Raw genomic sequence first — 19,215 nt, forward strand, 5'->3', positions numbered from 1 at the left:
ACCCCCTGCTCAAATTATGTTAAAATTATTTATAGAGCGCACATACACCATGCGGTTTCTTGCCGCTGGATACAGGAAAGAGCATGCGACTTACTGATTCACTCATATGCTTGAGAGAACAGGCATGTTTTCAAGACTTGTCTGATTCTAAGGTAGCACGATGATGATCTGATGTTAGGAGGGAGTGAGTTCCAGAAACGAGGGGCCAGAACAGAAAATCTTGGTCCGCCTAGCTTTTTTTTAAAAGGGGGGATGACCAGGAGATCGAGATGTGAGGACGTCAGGTTGCGAACGGGAATATGCCTATGGATGCATGAAGAGATTAATTCAGATCAGGTGCCATGCAGAGATTTGAAGATGAAACACCCTATCTTAAATGCAGTGGGCTGTTTACTGATAACCAGTGCAGTTTCCTTATCAGGGGAGTGATGTAGTACCTTTTTAGCTGTTAGTAGATCAGTCTGGCTGCCTGGTTTTGTACCAGTTGCAATCTTTTGATTAGGCATTCTGGAAAGCCAAAGTAGAGGGAGTCAATTTGAGAAATGACTAGTAAGAAAGCAACCTGAACGAAAGTTTCGAAGGTGAGTAATCTTCAAATTTTCTAATCTTCCGTAGTTGAAAGAAGCTTGTGGAGCCTACAGACCTGATCTGAGGCTTCATAGAAAAATTATCATCAATGACGACAATTAGGCTCTTCGCTGAGGTAGAGGGCTGTGGGGGGCGTGCCCATCTCAGCGGGGCAAAAATTGGAGCTCCATGGATTTTGAGAGCCTCCAACCGGGATAAGTTGTCTTGTCTGGATTTAGTTTTAAATGGTTGCTGTACATCCAGTTGCAAATGAATAGCATGGTTGTTTGAAAATTCGAGATTGAATCCAGAGTATTATTGATTGTAAAAATGTGTTGCATAGTTAAAGGTGCACATGATCATTTTCCTCAGAGACTGTACCAGCGGTAGAATATACAGATTGAACAGATGTGGGGACAAAGATGATCCCTGAGGCACACCGCAGGTCAGTTTGACTTTAGGATACCTGCATTGGGAGAGTCAAACCGATTGGGAGCATCCGTCCAGGAAGGACGCAAACCATTCAAGTGCTTATCCCTGGACACCCGCAGCCCTGACCCGGCCCACCAGGAGTTCATGGTCGACTGTGTCAAAGGCTGCCGATGGATTCAGGAGCACTAGTGCCTGTGTGGTGCCTCTGTCAGCCTCTTTCCTCATTTTTTTTCAGCACGATCAGAACTACTGCCTCTGTAGAGTAAGAAGGCCAGAAAGTGGCTTGATGAGAGTTGCAGAATTGAGATTGCTCGACAAAGGAACGGAGGCAGTTGGCAACGTGGGCTTTCAGCACTTCGGTCAAGAAAAGAAGTAATGAGGTGGGACAATAATTAGTCAGGACAAGTGGATCTGCATTGGTTTTCTTAATGAGTGGGACTACAGTTGCTCCTTTAAAGGCTCTAGGGAAAGAGCCATGTGTTAGTGTCATTACGTAAAGAGAGATCAGGGTCTGGAAGTGTGAGAAATGCTTGCTTCAGGACTTAAGGGGGGCAGCTATCAGAGGGAGAGCCAGATTTAATTTTAGTCAACAGGGTAAAGAAGATTTCCTTGCGGATTATAAGTAACTCTGTCAAGGAATGGGGGTTCCTGGGCGTAGCCGATTGGTTACCAGGAAGGGGACTGGGAGGTATACTAGCTTTAATGGTGATAATTTTTGTCAATGATGAAAGAATTAAGTGCGTCACAAAAAGATTGAGTCAGGAGTATTTTTACTGTTACTCTGTCAGGGTTGGATAACTCGGAGACAATCGCAAATATGTCTTTAGATTTGTTGTTTGAGTTGAGAATCTTACCACAAAAGTAGGTAGCCTTAGTTTGTAGGATGGATTTTTTATATTGCTTGAGTTGGGCCTGATAGATATCTTTTTTGTCTGGAGAATAGTTTCTTCTCCTTTTGCGTTTGGTGAGGCGCAGAGCTAGTTTTTTTAGTTTAAATCTTCTGAGAACCATCTCTGAGAATTGTGGCGCCTGGCAGTCCTGACTTTCCTAAGCAGAGCATGGACATTGCTGGCATCTGCTAGCCATGCGCTGATGTTTTCTTCATTCAGGTCGATGTTGGAGTGTTTTGTAAGCGGAGTGATTGCTAGGGAGTTGCAGAAAGCTGGATGTTTGGAAAAGCCAGATTACTAAAGGTAAACTTTATTAAAGAATGATTGGACCAGGCACAGGGGGACAACCTTGGCCCCACCACGAGTCACCTCTCGCAGGGGGCGTCAAGACTGGGCTCCTCGAGGAAAGTCTCAAGTCCGGTTCTCAGCCCGGTAGTCTCAGCCTTAACCAGCGGGGAGTGAGGTGCTGGTGGTTGCCGCTCCAGTCAAGCCGGGCTGCCGTCCGTCTTATGCGGACTCCGAGTCTAATGTGCCAGCAAGGTGAGAGGGGATGCAGCACTTCGCCATCACTCAGGGCCAGGAGCCTTTTTAAAAAAAAATGTTATCAACTCTTTTTATTGAAAAAGGCATGACATGGTTACAATACGACATCTCACAGATGACTAGTAACATACTTGCAGGCATTACATCCATATGGAAGTAGACCCATTGACATAGGACCAATATCGATGAGAATATGTAGCTAATGCACAGCATCACTATCTTCCCCCCCCCCCCCCAACTCTGGGCAGGTGTCTCCCCGATAGGAGCCCGGGATCCTTTTAGTGCCAGCCTACTCTGCTCTCTGGGGTTCAGAGGAGCTCTCGCAGCATCCGGGTTGAGGTAGTCAAAAGCAACGCCTCGGGCGCGACTCCACCTCACCCTGAATCGCGCTTGCGATTTTGCACCAGCTCGCCTTCCACTAGTTGCAGTGTGGTTGGCCCTCTACGGCTGTGGTCACTGGCCTGCCTTCGCTTCTGTTCTGCCCCCTTGGCTGCAGTTGGGCATTAGTGAGTATCTCACGGGTGCCGCTGGGTCACTCCTCGTGTGCAGCAGGCCTCCGATGTTTCCTTGGCATCTGCTGGCTCATGGTCTTGAAATTATTAAATAAAATGAAATGGATTTATAACACGTGCTAATACACGGAGGTGTCTAGGCGCGGCGGCTCTGCCTGAAAAGTGAGCCTACGCGGACGAGACAAGAAGAAGAACGACTACTTGTTAAACAGCAGGGTTTTCAGAGATTTACGGATTGCTAGGAGGTTTTTTTCTGTCTTCAGTCCTATTTGGAGTGAGTTCCACAACCTCACTGTCCCCGTCACAAAGCTTCTCCTCCCCCCCCCCCCCCCCACCCTCCCCCCAACATGGCCCATTTTGACTTTGGGGACTGTGAGAAAGTGGCTCTGTATATACTGTTCCTTAATAGGTACAGGGTGTACAGAGTTCACAGTCCCCCAGAGTTTGACAGAGGCTAAAGTTAGATATAACCTTACTCTCTAAAGTGGTAGCTTGGTCGAGCAGTAAGGCAGTATCAGAGGACAGTGTAAAGCATTTGTTGTACACACTCAGTCAGCAAATGGTCTCACACACTCAATAACTGAACTCTAGGCCAATGGTTTATATATAAAAAAAAATATATGCTTGTTTTATTTTAGAACCCACACTTGGATTTAAAATATACTTTCTCAGAACAATGCATTGAGCTCAATGTAAAATTCAAGTTTTTTGCAACAGATTACTTTTTAGATTACTTTTGGAATTCCAGGACTGGATCCTAGATTCAATCCTGGGTCAGTACTCAGAATCAAGTGATGAAAGTCGACTTAATTACTGTAATGATTTTTAAACAATATTTAGCTATTTTAAAAGTTGACACTTAAAAAATATTTCAAAGAAAACAGTCAATGATTCCCTATGGAAGAAAATTCAAGTTGCAAGTACAGTAGGTTCTCGTTACTTTTGTAATCCAGTACTGGGTGCCTAGACTCGGTACTGGGACCTTTATCCAAAACAGGTAAGTAATTACGTTTTCAGATATTATACGATTTTTGAAGAATATTTCAAGATTGCAGAAATCAACACTTAGAAGAAATTTCACAAAAAAACAGTCAATGATTTCCTATGGAAGGAAATTGGGTTACGGGTAAGTACAGTTGTAAGTATTTTTCAGAGTCAGTGCTGGGCACCAAGATCCAGCACTGGGAGCTCACCTAAGAGCAGGTGAATAATTTCGTTTTCGTTACTCGGCTGATTTTTGGTGAATATTTTAAGATTTGAAAAGTCCACACAGAAGAAATTTCAGGAAAAAGCCAGTCAATGTTACCCTACGAGGAAAATAGAGTTATCGGTTAAAGAGTAAGTACTCGACTGGCAGAGTTGAGGTTCTGGGCATAGACTCAGGGGTCCCCCAAGGTCAGGTAGGTACAGTTGGTTCACCCTCAGCGACTCTAGGGCGGCCGGGTGCAGAGAGAGTTAGGCCCAATGTTATCCTATGAGGGATAGGGGGGCCTTGGTTGGTGGCTGCTGACTGGCAAGCCACGCGGCTGTGGGAGCTGGGCTCCTGGTCACTTACTCAGGGCAAGTGGGGAAGTAGGTAGGTGTAGAGGTTTCACTGCCAGGGCCACTCGGGCGGCTGGGTGGAGGGTGCTTTTGAGCCTTCGGGCGCTCAATTGATTTCGATGGGAAATCTCCGGTTTAGAAAAAGACTGCAAGCTCGGGGACGAGGACTCTTCAGGTGCCACCACCACTTCGAGAGGTAAGTTGGGTAGTTGGAGGATAGGTAGGTACCCCGGGATTGGGCACAGGGGGCCGCGGGGCGCCACGTTCAGGGGTGCCTTTTGGTGTCGGGAAATCTTACCCCCTGTTGATCGCGGTAGGGGGGGGCACCTTGTTCCGAGGCTGCAGGCTTCTTAAGGAGTGTCGAGGGAGGTCCTTGGGTGCCGGACTCGGGGTCACAGTCGCCGTGGGGTCGTCCTTGTGGTCTTTGTTCACTCCGGCACTGGCCAGGCTTGGTTGGTGCAGAGTGTGCTGGGTTTGTGGTTCCGGGCTGCTGCCAGGGATTAGAGGTAGGTTTTGAGTAGAGCCTCTACTCATGGGAGTCCCAGGAGCTTAGAGCCAAAAGGTAGCCAGGTCCTCCGGGGTTGGTGAGGTTGCTGGCCACAAGAGATGCCGGGTTGGAGCAGGAGCAGGTTCGAGGGTCGACAGGCCGGTAGGGCTGGGGCCAAAGCAGTTGGTGTCTTCCACTTTTTAGCAGCTGCAGGGCAGGTCTTCTTTCTTCTTGCTCTTCTTTGTAGTTTTTGCATCTGAAATCTGGGGAAGGAAGGTTCAGGGTGCCCCTAAATACTAGATTTAGGGGCGTTACAGGTAGGTGAAGGGCAGGGACCAATGGGTCCCTGTCCTGGGGTGGGTACACCCCCTATCCTGCCTCTCTCCTGTGGGAGGGGGGCAGTAGCCTAGTCCTGATAGGGTAGGACTCCCCATCTTCAAGATGGCGAGAGCCCGGAGATGTGCTTCACCTCGCCTCCCCCACCTGAGGGGTGGGGTTGGCAGGCTGGCACATCCCCTGTCCTTATTTGGGGTTTCCGGCCAAAGCTTCCTGCCAGAGTGGGGGGTTGCAGTGGCCTGGGGAAGCTCACAGAGGCGGCATGACTTTGAAGATTCCCCCTGCCCATCCTGGGGGAGGAGATTTAGCACCTCGCCCAGGATGTGCATTGTTGCAGGCCCAGGAGAGCAGGGGCTCTCCTACCCAGGGGTCCAGCAACATGTCTTCTGGGTGGCAGCCTAGGCAGCCTCAGAGCAGCCGTGGATTGTAGGTTAGGTTTAAGGGGGCACCTCTAAGATGCCCTCTGGGGTGCTTGGTACATTAAATCCCACACTGGCATCAGTGTGGGTTTAATGTGCTGAGAAGTTTGATACCAAACTTCTCAGTCTTTAGTGTTGCCATTATGGTGCTGTGGAGCTCGTGTTTGACGAGCTCTCAGCACCATGTACTCTTAAATGGCAGCACTGCACTTAACATGCTCAGGAATGGACCTGGGCACTGCAGGGGAACAGGGCTCCTGCACCCACACCATTGGCATAAGGCACCCAGCTAGAGGGGTGGCTGATGTATGCCATGGCAGTGTAGGTGATGGGCATGGCACACAGGGATGTGTGTCATGTCGACTTTGTTTTTGTATTGCACCCAAACACTCAGCCTGCCAAGGCAGTGTGTGTGTGTGTGTGTGTGTGTAAGGGTACAGGGCCTCTAAGGGTGGCACAAGGAGTGCTGCAGCCCTTGGAGGCCTTCCCTGGTCATAAGGCCCTGGGTACCTAGGGTACCATTTGCCAGGGGCTGACATGTGGCCAGGGTTTGCCAATTTGGGTCTGGTTTGTGTTGGGGTAGGAACATAGGCCCTGGGCACCTGATTGGCAGGAGTCCAGGGCACACTCAGTCAAAGTACATTCAGCAATTCAGCAAAAAGTGGGGGCATGCCATGCAAGAAAGATGGCACTTTCTCACAGGGACTACCAGACTTGCAGAAGTTGCAGAGTGCAGCACCCTGCCTGGGAGATACCACTGAAATTTGTTTGCCAGAAAATCCGGGCTGAGTCCATGGAGTGCCTTAAAGGCAATACAGAGGGCCTTGAATTCAATCCTTCTTTTTACCGGCAGCCAGTGCAAGGAAGGTAAGGCATGGGTTACCGAATGCTGTTTCAGAGTATCGAGCAGCAGGCAGGCTGCTGCATTTTGGAGGACCTGCATTTTGTTAAGTAAGCCTGTGCGTATGTTAAGGAACAGCCCATTGCAATAGTCCAGTCTGGACAGTATGAGCGCTGTCGCCACCACTTTCTGGAGCTCTAGTGGAATAAATGGAAGGCTCTTCCTGATGGTTTTGATAATAAAAAAACAGGAAGAGGTGATTGCATTAATTTGCCCCTCAAAAGATAGTTTAGACTCGGAGGACTCCAAGGTTTTTCACCTTATTGACAGGAGTGGGAGTTTCACCCATTTCCTGTGGCCACCAGTTTGGTCGCCAGAAAGGGGTATCGTTACCAAAAAGGAGCCCCTCGCTTTTCCCTGCGTTCAATTTGAGGCAGTTTTTGGCCATCCACTGTCCGACCTTGCGCAGGCACTCTTGAAATCTTGACGTGGTGTCAGTCTTGTCTCCAGAAAAGGACGCCACGTTCTGTGTGTCATCAGCATATGACACTGTTTTAAAACCAAAGGATTTTATGAGCAGACCGAGAAGGGTGACATACAAATTGAAAAGTGTTGGGCTCAATGAGGAGCCCTGTGGTATCCCCCAGGGCAGGGTGGACCAGGAAGAGATGTGCCCGTCAAGCTCCACCCGTTGTTCTCTGTCAGTGAAAAAGGAATTTATAAGGGCCAGAGCCTTGCCCCTGACTCCCATGGAAAAGAGGCGACTGACAAGCCGGTTGTGGTCAACCGTGTCGTACGCTGCCGAGAGGTCCAATAGGATCAGTGCTGACGTCCCGCCTTTATCCCAAACCTCTCTGATTTCTTCAGACACGTTTATTAGGGCCAGCTCAGTGCCATGTGGACTTCTGAAGCCATATTGCGCACAATCTAATTACTTGTTGTCCTCCAAGAATTTTGTGAGTTTTGTGTTCGAGACCTTCTCAACAATCTTAGTGGGCAGGGGAAGACAAGAAATAGGCCTATAGCTGTTCGCATCTTGACAATCCAGGTTAGGTTTTTTAACAGCGGAAGGATGGATGCCTTCTTCTAAGTAATTGAGAAGTACCCAGCAGCAAACATTTGTTTGAAGATCCCTGTAAGGGCCTTCCTTAAGAGAGATCTCAGTGTTGAAAGTAGAAGGACCATAGGATGGCATCCCTCCTGCTCTCTGAGCTGAGGCAACAGAGTCTGCAACTGCCTTTACTTTTGCCAGAAAGAAGGATGCTAACTGATTACAAAAATCTTGGTTTTCTCCAGTGTTTTTCTAGGCAGGAAGTTTACTTAGGACGGTGCTCCCACTCTTCATTACCGGTAGCGCCGATGTTACAGCTTATTTCCACCCTCGGGTTGTAGATGGATGGCCTCTCTCACTCAGGGGAAAGTAAGGATAACAGGTGCGTGTCGCGGAGCTCTCCTAGATTGTGTCCGCTATCTTGGCTGCTTGGCCATGCCCCCTGTAACTTATATAGGTTATTAGGCTAATTGTGTAGGCATCTGTGATGAAATATTTTTGAGTTTATTTCATGGTTAGTTGAATCATTTTCTTAATTGAGTTATTGATAATTATGATTGTGGTTTCTATTCACTTTTGTTATAATAGTACCTAACTGTGTATTACTTGCGTGTTGATGAATTAACTTTTGGGTACGGGGCATGGATCCACAAGATCCCCCTTGTATGAAAGATCTCTGATAGTTCTGTCTCCAAACACTCCATTCAAAATGTGCTTAATTTAATAGGCATGAGTGACCCCTGCTAGTTTTCCTTATCTCTGAAAATGTCACACCCTTCTTTTAGGCCTCAGGAAATCTTCCAGGTGTGACCCCGCGGTGGTTCCTTCCTTAGGGTGGAGGAGTGTCGCCCCACCGGCCTTGAGCGCAGCAGCTGCAGCAAACGTGATATTAATATGGTCAATGAACAAGACCATTTGAAGTGTACTGTGTCTCTCGCTACTGGGGGGCGGGGCCATTCCTGCTGCTGATTGGCAGTAGTAATTACTTGTTTAAAGCCTAAAGTGCGCATGTCGGATTGGCCGGCTGTTTTTCGACAGCCAGCCCGACATGTGCATTTCAGACACCACCTATTTCAGCTGTGTAACAGCCAGGCGGACTGCAGGCACAGGCTCCTAGTCCAACAAGCATTGACATAGCCAATAGGTCTCGCCTTTGGGACCTTATAAGTGTTTAGCCATGCAACAGTTGCATAACTAAATACTTATAAGGTCCCAAAAGCGAGACCTATTGGTTATGAAAAGCGGCCCTGCGGCCGCGAAAGTGAAAGTGATCGCGATCACAAAGCGGCCAGCGGCGAAAGTGAATGTAATCGCGGTAAAGCGCGGTGCGCGCGCCCGCGCACATGCACTGTAACTCTAGGCTGGCCTCGTAGCACTTTTTGGAGCCCTCTCAAAAAGTCTCGCCAGACCAGCGCATGCGCTGGGTCAGGCGAGACCTAAAAAGGAGCGCTGTGTTAGCCTGCTTAGACCAATCATGATGCGGCTCTCAAGCTGAAAATGGCATGTGAGCAGCTCCACAACTGGTTTGTTGGTTGGCTCTTCACTTCCCAGTCAGGCTTGTGGTTTCTGTGAACAGTGAACCTTCCTTCTCTGAAGACACCAACAGTCCCTTGCCTCCAGGGTCTTCCCTGATGTACTTTTGTGCAAAATGTAATTACAGCAAACAGCCCGGCTTTGATGACGTACCAGGTCCCCAGCGCAGGCTGTAGAATGCACGGTGGACCCGGTGTGCACGTTGTACATGAACCAGTCCCACTACAGTAGCTGGTGACATGATTTTGAATAATTGTTTGTTGTTGTTCTCGCGCACTTCTCCCGTAACGGGCCTGACTGTGTCACCCACTTGTACCCAACCCATGGGGCCCCGGCCAGGCCAATCATTGCGAGCTCCCCGTCTCCTGCGCACAGTGAGTGGACGAATGTGGCTTTTGTAAATAACAGTTCCTGCAGGAAGCGACCGAAATAATTACATTTTCGTTTGCCTATTGCTGAATAAACTGGCCCCATCTACTGTCTAGCAGCCAATGTCTGTCACGGCAGCAGGGGTTAACAAGAAACATCACTTCTCACATAATGCATCGGGCAAAAGTAACTTCACCAACCCGCTCTTCCTAAGCCGAACAGAAATGAAGTTGCAGTCTTTGGTGATAACACAGTTTGCAGACATTTATTAGAGCTCGTGAGTTATCACGAAGGAAGGAAAACCAGACCCATCTTGTAGGTAATGTGGCATGTGGCTGGTACTGCAAGGCATCACAAAGCAGCCGGGAATATACAAAAGCACACCAGGGTTAGTGCTGCACCCAAAAATCACATGCGAGAAAAAACTGTTTCTCTGATGTACTTTTTCAGTTTGCAGCACTTAAACACAAATGTATTTTTTCAATCTGAGTATAGATTTTCTATTTTTTCAAAAAAGAATCCCTTTCTCCCTGGATTTCCAGTCTTTAACCTGATGTTCAGAAGCAAGAATGGCATGTAAAGCCCATGCCTGCAGACAGAGTCACCGCTCTCACTGGAAATAGGAATATGCTCTCCCTGTCAGCACACACATACAGTAAGGTTGTGTCTAGCCGATTAAAAGACATGGCGTTTCTGTGGCCAGAAATTGTCAGTTGCAGACCTCCGCTGCCAAGCAATCGTTTTTCTCTTGTACAGCGCATACTTTGAACTGAGTCTCTTTCGGGAGTTTTTAACAGGCCAGCATTGGGTGCTCTGGAGCAAAGACTGAAGGCAGTGCAAATTTCTTACAGTGCCTGTCACTGGGTCAAAAATGTTTTCTTAATTCTTGGTCATCCAATCCTTGGCCTCTATGCTGAACAAACAGCAATGGTCACTTATTCCAGTTGTAATTGTGTTTCTGTGCAACTGTGTGTTAAGGAGGTGCACAGTTGTCATAACATTGAGAAGGCAAAAGTAAATGAAAATACAGTGCTTACAAGTGGGTCGATGGGTAGTGTGTTTGGGGGTTGTGAAGTGGAGATGTGAGGAAGTGCATTCAGGAATCAGTGAAAGGAGGCTGCTGAAGAGGAGATATGCAGATGGACAAGATGTGGAAAGAAAAGGGTGCATGTGTCTAACGGAGAATGATCATAACAGACATGATTGAGACACTCTGAATACCACTACCCCTTCCACAGGCCTCAATAATGTTTAATTCACAGACTCACTGCATTTTTATCACAAAGTCCATTATGAAGTTCAGGGTTATACTGAATAAGTAGTTACCAACGTCATTATCATATGAAATCTCTTTACAGATGTCATAACTACACTTTCACAATTGCATTATTAGCCTTCTTGCTTTCTCAAATTTTCTTGTAAATGCATCATGTGGCCAATCTTTTTACAAAATGTTCCCGGTGGGGACCTCCCTTATGACACTCGCTCGCCACAGGAGACACACCCCAAACTTTTATGCTTCACCACTTTCAAATGTCACCAGCCACCCCTGGTGTGACCCCAATAATTTCGGGGGACACAAAACCTCTACACTAAAAGTCAAAACCAAAAAAAGAGGCATTTGGTAGTTACGTAAACATGCAGTAGTTTCTGATTTCTGCAGGTCCATGGAAAGCAGCAGCATATTTTCCAAGGATGCCCAACTGCCCTTCAGTTATGCAGGTCCTGGAGTACTGGCCTAAAAAACATATATTGGGCCTGGTTAAAAGAAAGTTGTAAAACTGAATTCACAGATTTACACTTATGTGCAGGAGTAAGAGTACCACTTGCTGAAATGCACAGACATTCACAGGAATAGGAAAGGAAAGCTGTGCCAGGGACTTTCCTGAGAAGGTTCTGTGGCACTTTCAGGGAATCCTATAATTGGTGTGTCAAGTTCTTCATAGTGGAGAATTCTGCAGAGGGTGACTTGGATCTCCCTTCCAAATGCACTCTTTTTTTTTTTTTTTGTTTCCTCTACAGGAAAATGTTTCCCAGGAAGAAACTGTATTGCTTCGCCCTCCCAAATAATAGAAAATACCGTACTCCCACACGGAGGCTAAACACGGCGAAGCAATAAAAATACCACCGGGAAAGGTATTTCACTTTTATAAAATAAGACACATCAAAAGACTGTTCTCAGAATAAGGCATGGGGTTTTATTTGTGCAACACTCCCTAAGAAAAAAACATTCCCAGATGTAAAATGAACAACATTCAAATGTGTGTGTGTGTATATATATATATATATATATGTGTATATATATATATGTATGTGTATATATATATATGTGTGTGTGTGTGTGTGTGTGTGTGTGTATATATATATATATGTGTGTGTGCAAGCAATAATATCACACTAATAAGTAAGAAAATGCATGGGAAGGAATACATAGAATACAAAATAAAATCAGATAATGATAAGGAATGAAATACAAGCAGATAGTAATATGATGAATGTCCACTGCAAGAAATAAGAAAGATATATACACTAAATGCATTAGATGATTACAACCACTGAGAACTTGAATGGGCACACAGACACACTCACACATCACAATGAAAACACCTTGGATGATTATAACGACTGGATACTTGAATGTGCACCCAGATACACTCACACATCACAAAGTCAATACTAAAAGATAAAACACCTCACCCGCTGCAAACAATGCATCCTTAGCCCGTTCCAGACTAGGGGATTCACAGCCGGGGTTAAGAGCCTCAGCAAACCGGGTTCTGCCACTGAAGTAGACGCGTTCGTCCCCATTCAGATTCCAAAAATCCCAGTTTCCAAGTCAACAAACCTCAGCTTTATAATCTCAAAGCACACTAGAAGTTTCCGAGAGGCCCTCCTCTGCGCCAAGGAAACTTACTGGAGTAGGCCACTCTCCATGCAAGCATTCCAAAGGCAAAAGAATTCTCAACGTTCCTTATGCGCTCTCACATCTTCTAGCCTCTTATCTAAATGAAGCTTACAAAAATCTTCAGCAGTACAGAAAACAATCTCCAAAAACAAAATAACCTTGAATGTGAATAGCCTGAACAACATGAGTAATCTGGGGGCCTGCCTGTGTGTGAAAAATCTCAAACTAGATAGAGTCAGAATTCAAGATAGCATGAGGGCATGTCCAAGCCAATAGTAAGAACTTCATAATACTTCCCAATGTACAACACAATGCACATTTGTACACCACTGCCTATAGCATCACACACTTCATCTCCCAATGTATAACATAATGCACATTTGAGCACCACTGCTAATAACACTGCACTCTGAGACCAAGAAGTACATTCCACATCTCTCTCTCATACTTTCAAATGCACATCCCACACGTTCTGTTCTTGGCAAGGCTGTTCTACTCAGTGAAAGCTCCCCACTCTAAAACTACAAGGTTACACAAGATAAATCTTAAAGGAAAAAGGCACATGCAGGAAACATGATGTCGTACATTCAAACTAGGATGAAGTCAATTAAAATAATGGTAATCAAAGGTCATCACGTAGGCTTAATATATGGGAGTGCCTCTGGCACTACAGAAACCTTTTCCTGTACACCCCAAGCAAATTGTGGGCTATTTGTTCCCCTAGGTAAGAGAGGAATTTGTGAATTTTTGTGGGTGTTCACAAACTAGTCTAACCACACCGTGGAACTTCCACTTCCCACCTTTGGAGTGGGATTTGCAGGTGCTGATAACTCGCACTAATGGTGGAAATATCAACATGTAAATCTGCTTATGCCTGCCAGGTTTCATTCAAGAATCTCTAGCCGGCTTACGTAAGGTAAATCATGCTGCAAACAAATGTACATTTACAACCACATTTAGTAGTGTGGGCTTGTGGTTTTCGACTTGTGATGAGAGAGTCCAACTGGCACAATTTACTTTTCTGTACTAACAGCCTCTGCATATGACTGAGCAAAAACCATTTTGTAACTAATTTCATTTACAGTAGGTGTTTACTAATCGTTGCCTAGCTTTCATCTCTCTAGGATGTCCAGCTAAATATGCTACAAAATATATATTCGAAAAAAGGGTCCAAGGGAAAGTATTTAAAGACTGAGCAGGATTAAGTCCCCAGCCTCAATGACAACAACACGAATGAAAAAACTGCTGGTCTGGAAGAGAAAGTGATTAGGAAAAAAGTTAAACTACAACAACCAGTCAGACTTATTTCTTTAGGAGAGTCTTTCTATGAGGATAGAATCCCATCACCCACTTAAGTGACAAGCTTCATCATTTGGGATTCCACTGGGTAAAAACCCTAGTATATCTGTGTGCTGCAACCTTCTAGATTAGTGAAGGGATCGAACAGATAATACAAGAAATTGTATCAGGTAGTGATAACAATTAACCCTAGATGAGTTGTCTCAAAATTATTCATGGGTGAGGGTTGCAGTACAAAAAAGTGTTGGTGCAAAAAAAGTGGTGATGTTTAAAATTGACTACCAGGATACTAAGTATTTTTATTAAGTGCTAACCTAGTGTCAAAGTAAGAACAGTGCGTAGACAGTATAAAACAAATAACTGTACAAAGGCCATATAAAATGGCAGGTCTACATGTTTCAGCTTTAGGGTATTATGTCCCTAGCTTTCGTCAGGACCTCAAAAAGATGAAACGCTACTGTAAAACTGTGCTTCTGTGCCAGAATTAGCAAAAAACAAACAAGAAAACTGGTTGGATCAAAACAACCTGTCTTGCTCCTGTATGCACAAATTGAAAAGGCTATCACAGGAGTATAAGCTGCAATCCTGCAAGAAAGACAGAGAGACAACAGCAAATAATAAAACCTCCCAAAAACGTTCTCAGTACTATTGTTGTAAAGAAAAACATTTCTCCCAATCGTACTTCTATTGTTTTGTATATCTATATCTTTTATCCACTAGTATAAACTGTCAAAACAATTTTCTGATGCAAACTACTGCACTTACCCGGCTTTATGCTCAGGGTAGGAGGCACCGCTCTATAAATAGGGTATAAACATAACAATTGCGTCAGAGTCTGTGATATTCTCTGAAAATATGGTTATCCCAATACATTTCAATATCAGCCCTATAAAATGATCACCAAGGCTTGTTCACAAAGAGCTCCCCAATCATTATGTTAGATACTGATAATCTCGGTTTAGAACTACAGAATCTCGCAGACAGACTTGTTTAGACGTTGCAAGTCGTCAAATTACTTGAATGTAAGTATAACATTTACTATGCCTACAGAGCCAACTGTATATCACTTCGTTGTCCTTATACCTTCAATGTTCAATAAAGAGGCTTAATGTAGCTCTCGCCACAAACATATCAACAAACATGTTCATACGTGTCAGAGAGCTAACAATAGCTCGTATATACGACGAATATTTATGTGAGAATAAAAACGCCGCTTTTGTAATCAGATAGTAAGCTCAACACCTAATTGAAAGGTAAAGCAACCTAAACATTTAGCAGAGAAACATTCTCCCCGTGCTTAAAATAGTAAAGTCCCGAGGCGAAAATCAAAATTACACAATATCAGCTCCGGACGTGAGTCCGGGTCTCACCTGTCCGTTGGTACCTCGGGCTGGACCTAAGCCGGAAGGTAAGGTAACAGACGGTACAGGAGCAGTGTATTTGAGTACAGGCCAGCCATTCACCGTCGATAGAGTGAATCCCGTCCAATCCGCATCAACTGACAGCACAAACGTGTGCGCGTGATGTAAACATTTTACGGAACTGCACGCTAGGCGTGCGCGTGCCAGCATCTCTTGGGAATTGTAGTCTTTATTGAATATATCCGGACGAACGTTAACACGTAATGTTCAAAGAATTTGAAACTATGCGCAAAATGTGCACATACCATGGTCTCAATAAAGTAGTCATTTTTTGCATGTTATATATACTGAACACAAAGTTTTTTACAGAGAGGAAAAACGAGGACCGATATACACGGTCAGAAACTTAGGGATTTTGTTACAAAATGCTATGGCAATCGCTCGGATGTTATTTGTTAGAAAGATAGAAAACATGGCACTCCAGGAAACAATTGTGGTGCAAGAATCCATCTTTTGACATAAGTAAACCTGGGAACTTGTGACTCTCTTCTCAAAGAGAAGAAGTTAACTCAACTTTGTCTTATCTTCTTTCTTCAATAATAGCATGGTATAATATCTTGATACAGTATTTATAATGTCATCGTAATATTTGTGATACCAATGAATCATATACCACACATCAATAATGAGCTAGCCATCTTGAAGGTGACAACCAGTGTCCATCATAAAGTCACCCACGGTATTTCGTCGTTCCGACCTTGGCTGTCACTTCTAAGTTAAAAAATCAATTTTTGTTCTCTAATGAATAGGAACCTTGTGATGTCACTTACATGAGATGGTATCAATGGTTGTTCTAAAACCGTCCATCGTAGTTCCTCTGCCTTGTGTTTCTGTGTCAAAAAATGGTTGGTGATGCCTACTTATTTGCAGGATACGAAAGACATCCTAAGACTTCTACCAGAAATTAAATTTTATATAGAAACTGATTTTCTGGTAAGTTTGGATGTTGAATCCTTGTACACCTGTATCCCACAAGAAGAAACCCTTGAAGCAGTAAGAGGTCTTCTAGCTGCGAAGGATCTAGATACCAACACGCCGGTACATTTTATCATGGAGTCTGCTAGATGGCCATGACTGAGAACTTCTTCAAACTTGAAAACACGATTTATCTCCAAACCTCAGGTACATCAATGGATAGCATTTTTGCGCCCAGCCTGGCTAATCTATACATCCATTTGTTTGAGCAGAAATGTATCTTTGACCACAGCAATCTCTTTCGCAATCATATCTTACTGTGGAAAAGATACATAGATGACATCTTTGTTATCTGGCGAGGCACTTCCACCATGATATTAAAGTTCCACACTTGGCTTAATCAACAAAATCTCTATTTGAATTTTACTATTGAATACAATAAAGTCAGTTTGCCATTTCTTGATATTTCTATCTGTCCCTTTCAAGGTAAACTAGGCAGCGATTTATATCGCAAGCCAATGGCAAAAAATTCATTGCTGACCTTTGAAAGCCACCATCCCAAAGCTCTTCGGGAAAATTTGCCAATTGGGCAATTCTTGTGGATCCGCAGGAATTGCTCCGATGTAGACAATTTCCATCGTCATGCAGAAGCTCTGTCTGAACAACTAAAAAATCGCCAATACCCTAAAAGACTGGTCAAACAGGCCTGGAAACGAGCAGCTAATAACAATCGAGATGCTCTTCTTGAAACGAAAATTGTGAAGCCTCCGCTTACAAGACTCACTTTTGTCAATACATTCAGCACCCTTTCTAATAAAGTACAAAAAAGTGTACGTAGGCACTGGAAACTTCTCAACATAGGCAATAAAAGTATTCCAACTCCTCTCTTTTCTTTTAAAAGAGGATCTAGCCTTCGAGATAACTTGGTACACACAAGGCCAAAGAATACACCCTTGAGTACAGTCAGCACCCTATGGGATATGCCTGCAGTACAAGGTCATTTCCCAAGGCCAAAACTTTGTCACAACCATACTCTCTTTACAATTTCATGTATGTGGATTTTTTGCAGCTGTGAGGACAAGTTTTTTTTTTAACATGATGGTTTGACCTCAAATGCTGGTGACAAGCTTATAAGATGTTTTTTAAGCTAGTTTGTCTTGCAAAAGACATATTGGCGGCAGTAACTAATTAATAGATTTGTAAAGTGAGCAAACTAATGTGATAACCTGTACTAAACACGATTTATGAATGTGAGTTATAACGATGACTGAATAATATTTATGCAAGTGCTTCGTAAAAGTAAAACACAAATACGTTTTTCTGACTTCTGCTGAAGTGTGCTTTGTTATACAGAGACACTTAGCGAGCTTGTGCATTTGACACACACCTTATATCGCCATAAGAGTAATTCACCACCATGTAACGAAATGAGCACAGACCTAAAGATATCATGGAGTCCCCTTAAAGATGTCCTACCGGAACCGGTTCACACATACCATATTCAAAGAACATCTTCAGCATAGGAGCATTTTTAGGTGACAGATCAAAATCAGAACATATCCTCCTTTGGACTGGATAGAGAAGCAGCAAACTCCCCTACCTAGAGAAGCACTACCACCAGAGGTTTACAGAGACCCACTGTATTGTGCTTATTTACATGGTATTTAACCCCTTCGCTGCGGCGGGAATTCCGCCGCAGCGCTGGGGGATGTGGGGGGGCAGCGCGGTGGCGCTGTGCTCATGACGGAGCCACTCCGTCATGAGCCACGGTTGAGCTGTGCTCATGACGGAGTGGTTCCGTCATGACTCCGCCCAGTTGCATTGTACCCCCGCACAGGCGGGGAAACAGCACCGCGTGGGAGGAGCGGCCGCCAACGGTCGCGGCATGACGGAACCACTCCGTCATGAGCACACGGCAACCGTGGCTCATGACGGAGTGGTTCCGTCTTGAGCGGGGAAGGGGTTAATGGAGGTTTCATCATTCAAGTTTTGATAACATCTTGGCTTATTCTAAAAATGTGCAAGAGGAAACTGTAGGGTCTGCTCTCAGAACCACTAGTAAGTACCTCTTAATAAGTGGATGATTGTGGCTCTGTCCTGATCTCTACAATGTGTTTGCTTTTGTCTTTTCTCTTTGTACCTCAGGTCTGGAAATGAAAAAATAGGTTTTGTTTTTTGACATAAATACAAGCAAAGAAAACCCTTTGGTTACTAGAGTACTTGAAAAAACTTGACAATCAACCGTTATTGTGCTTACATTTTTAGACCTACATTTTCCCCATACATCACCAATGTGGCTCTTCACAGAGTGTTATAAACAATACAGCATGTGTGTAGTCCATACCTCTGGTTTCATGGGATACTGATAGTTCGATTCTCTGGTTTGGAACATAGGCTACATGTCCTTAAATATTTAGATGGGTTGTGCAGGGAAGAGTGCCTCTTTCCAAACAGGGATCATTAAAGGTCTTCCTGCCAGGTTACTTTGCAGTTTCTCCTTTGCCTTTTGCACTTAGTTTTTTGTTCTACATCAGAACAGAAATAGATGGCTAAAAGATGTCCACAAATAGCTGTGATATCCTTCAGTGTTTATGTACCTTGTAAACCAAGTGCTTACAAATGCTCATGGTAAATTGAGATCCAACCCTTCAAGCAAAATATAAAAAACAGATGTATACGTATCAAAACAGTCTACAGAGGTTCATATGGCTACACAGTTCATACATTTAGGTTTTGACAATGTGAAAAGATAAATTCATAATGTGGAATACATATGGGATACATTTTGTACTAAAATGACTACTCTTTTTCTATTACAGGGAACAGATCTATCCTTACAACAGTATGTGCAATTGTTGGACTGCTGACTATTTTCTTTTTTGGACTTAAGATAATTACTATGGTCTTACACTGCCAACAGAACAGAAAAACATACCCAAAAGGACAGAACTCGTGGTGAACCCTAAATATTATATACTGATCTTCAACAATAAAATTTACTTCTGTAGTGTTTAAAGCAGATTCTTCATGCTCTTTGTGTCATTATTACACCTTTGTCTCGTTGCTCATGTAAAAGATTAGATGATATCCATTGGGATGGGTTCTTTCTTGCTTTACTTGCAGCAGATCATTCTGAAGTATACTGCGAAAGTG

At 44.3% G+C, this 19,215-nt stretch overlaps 1 protein-coding gene across 4 annotated transcripts in view; it reads left to right on the forward strand.

The window, feature by feature from the left end:
• The window catches only part of LOC146855927 (uncharacterized), a 651,622-nt gene extending 632,544 nt beyond the window's left edge, over positions 1 to 19,078 (forward strand). For all 4 annotated transcript variants that reach the window (XM_085653872.1, XM_085653873.1, XM_085653876.1 and 1 more), the window contains one exon: positions 18,882 to 19,078. In XM_085653872.1, the coding sequence (XP_085509998.1) occupies positions 18,882 to 19,021 (140 nt within the window). In that variant the 3' untranslated portion in view covers positions 19,022 to 19,078. The remainder of the gene's footprint in view (positions 1 to 18,881) is intronic.
• Positions 19,079 to 19,215: the final 137 nt, after the last annotated feature.

Source organism: Triturus cristatus, chromosome 4_1 (assembly GCF_964204655.1).
Source record: "Triturus cristatus chromosome 4_1, aTriCri1.1, whole genome shotgun sequence".
Taxonomy (NCBI): Eukaryota; Metazoa; Chordata; class Amphibia; order Caudata; family Salamandridae; genus Triturus; species Triturus cristatus.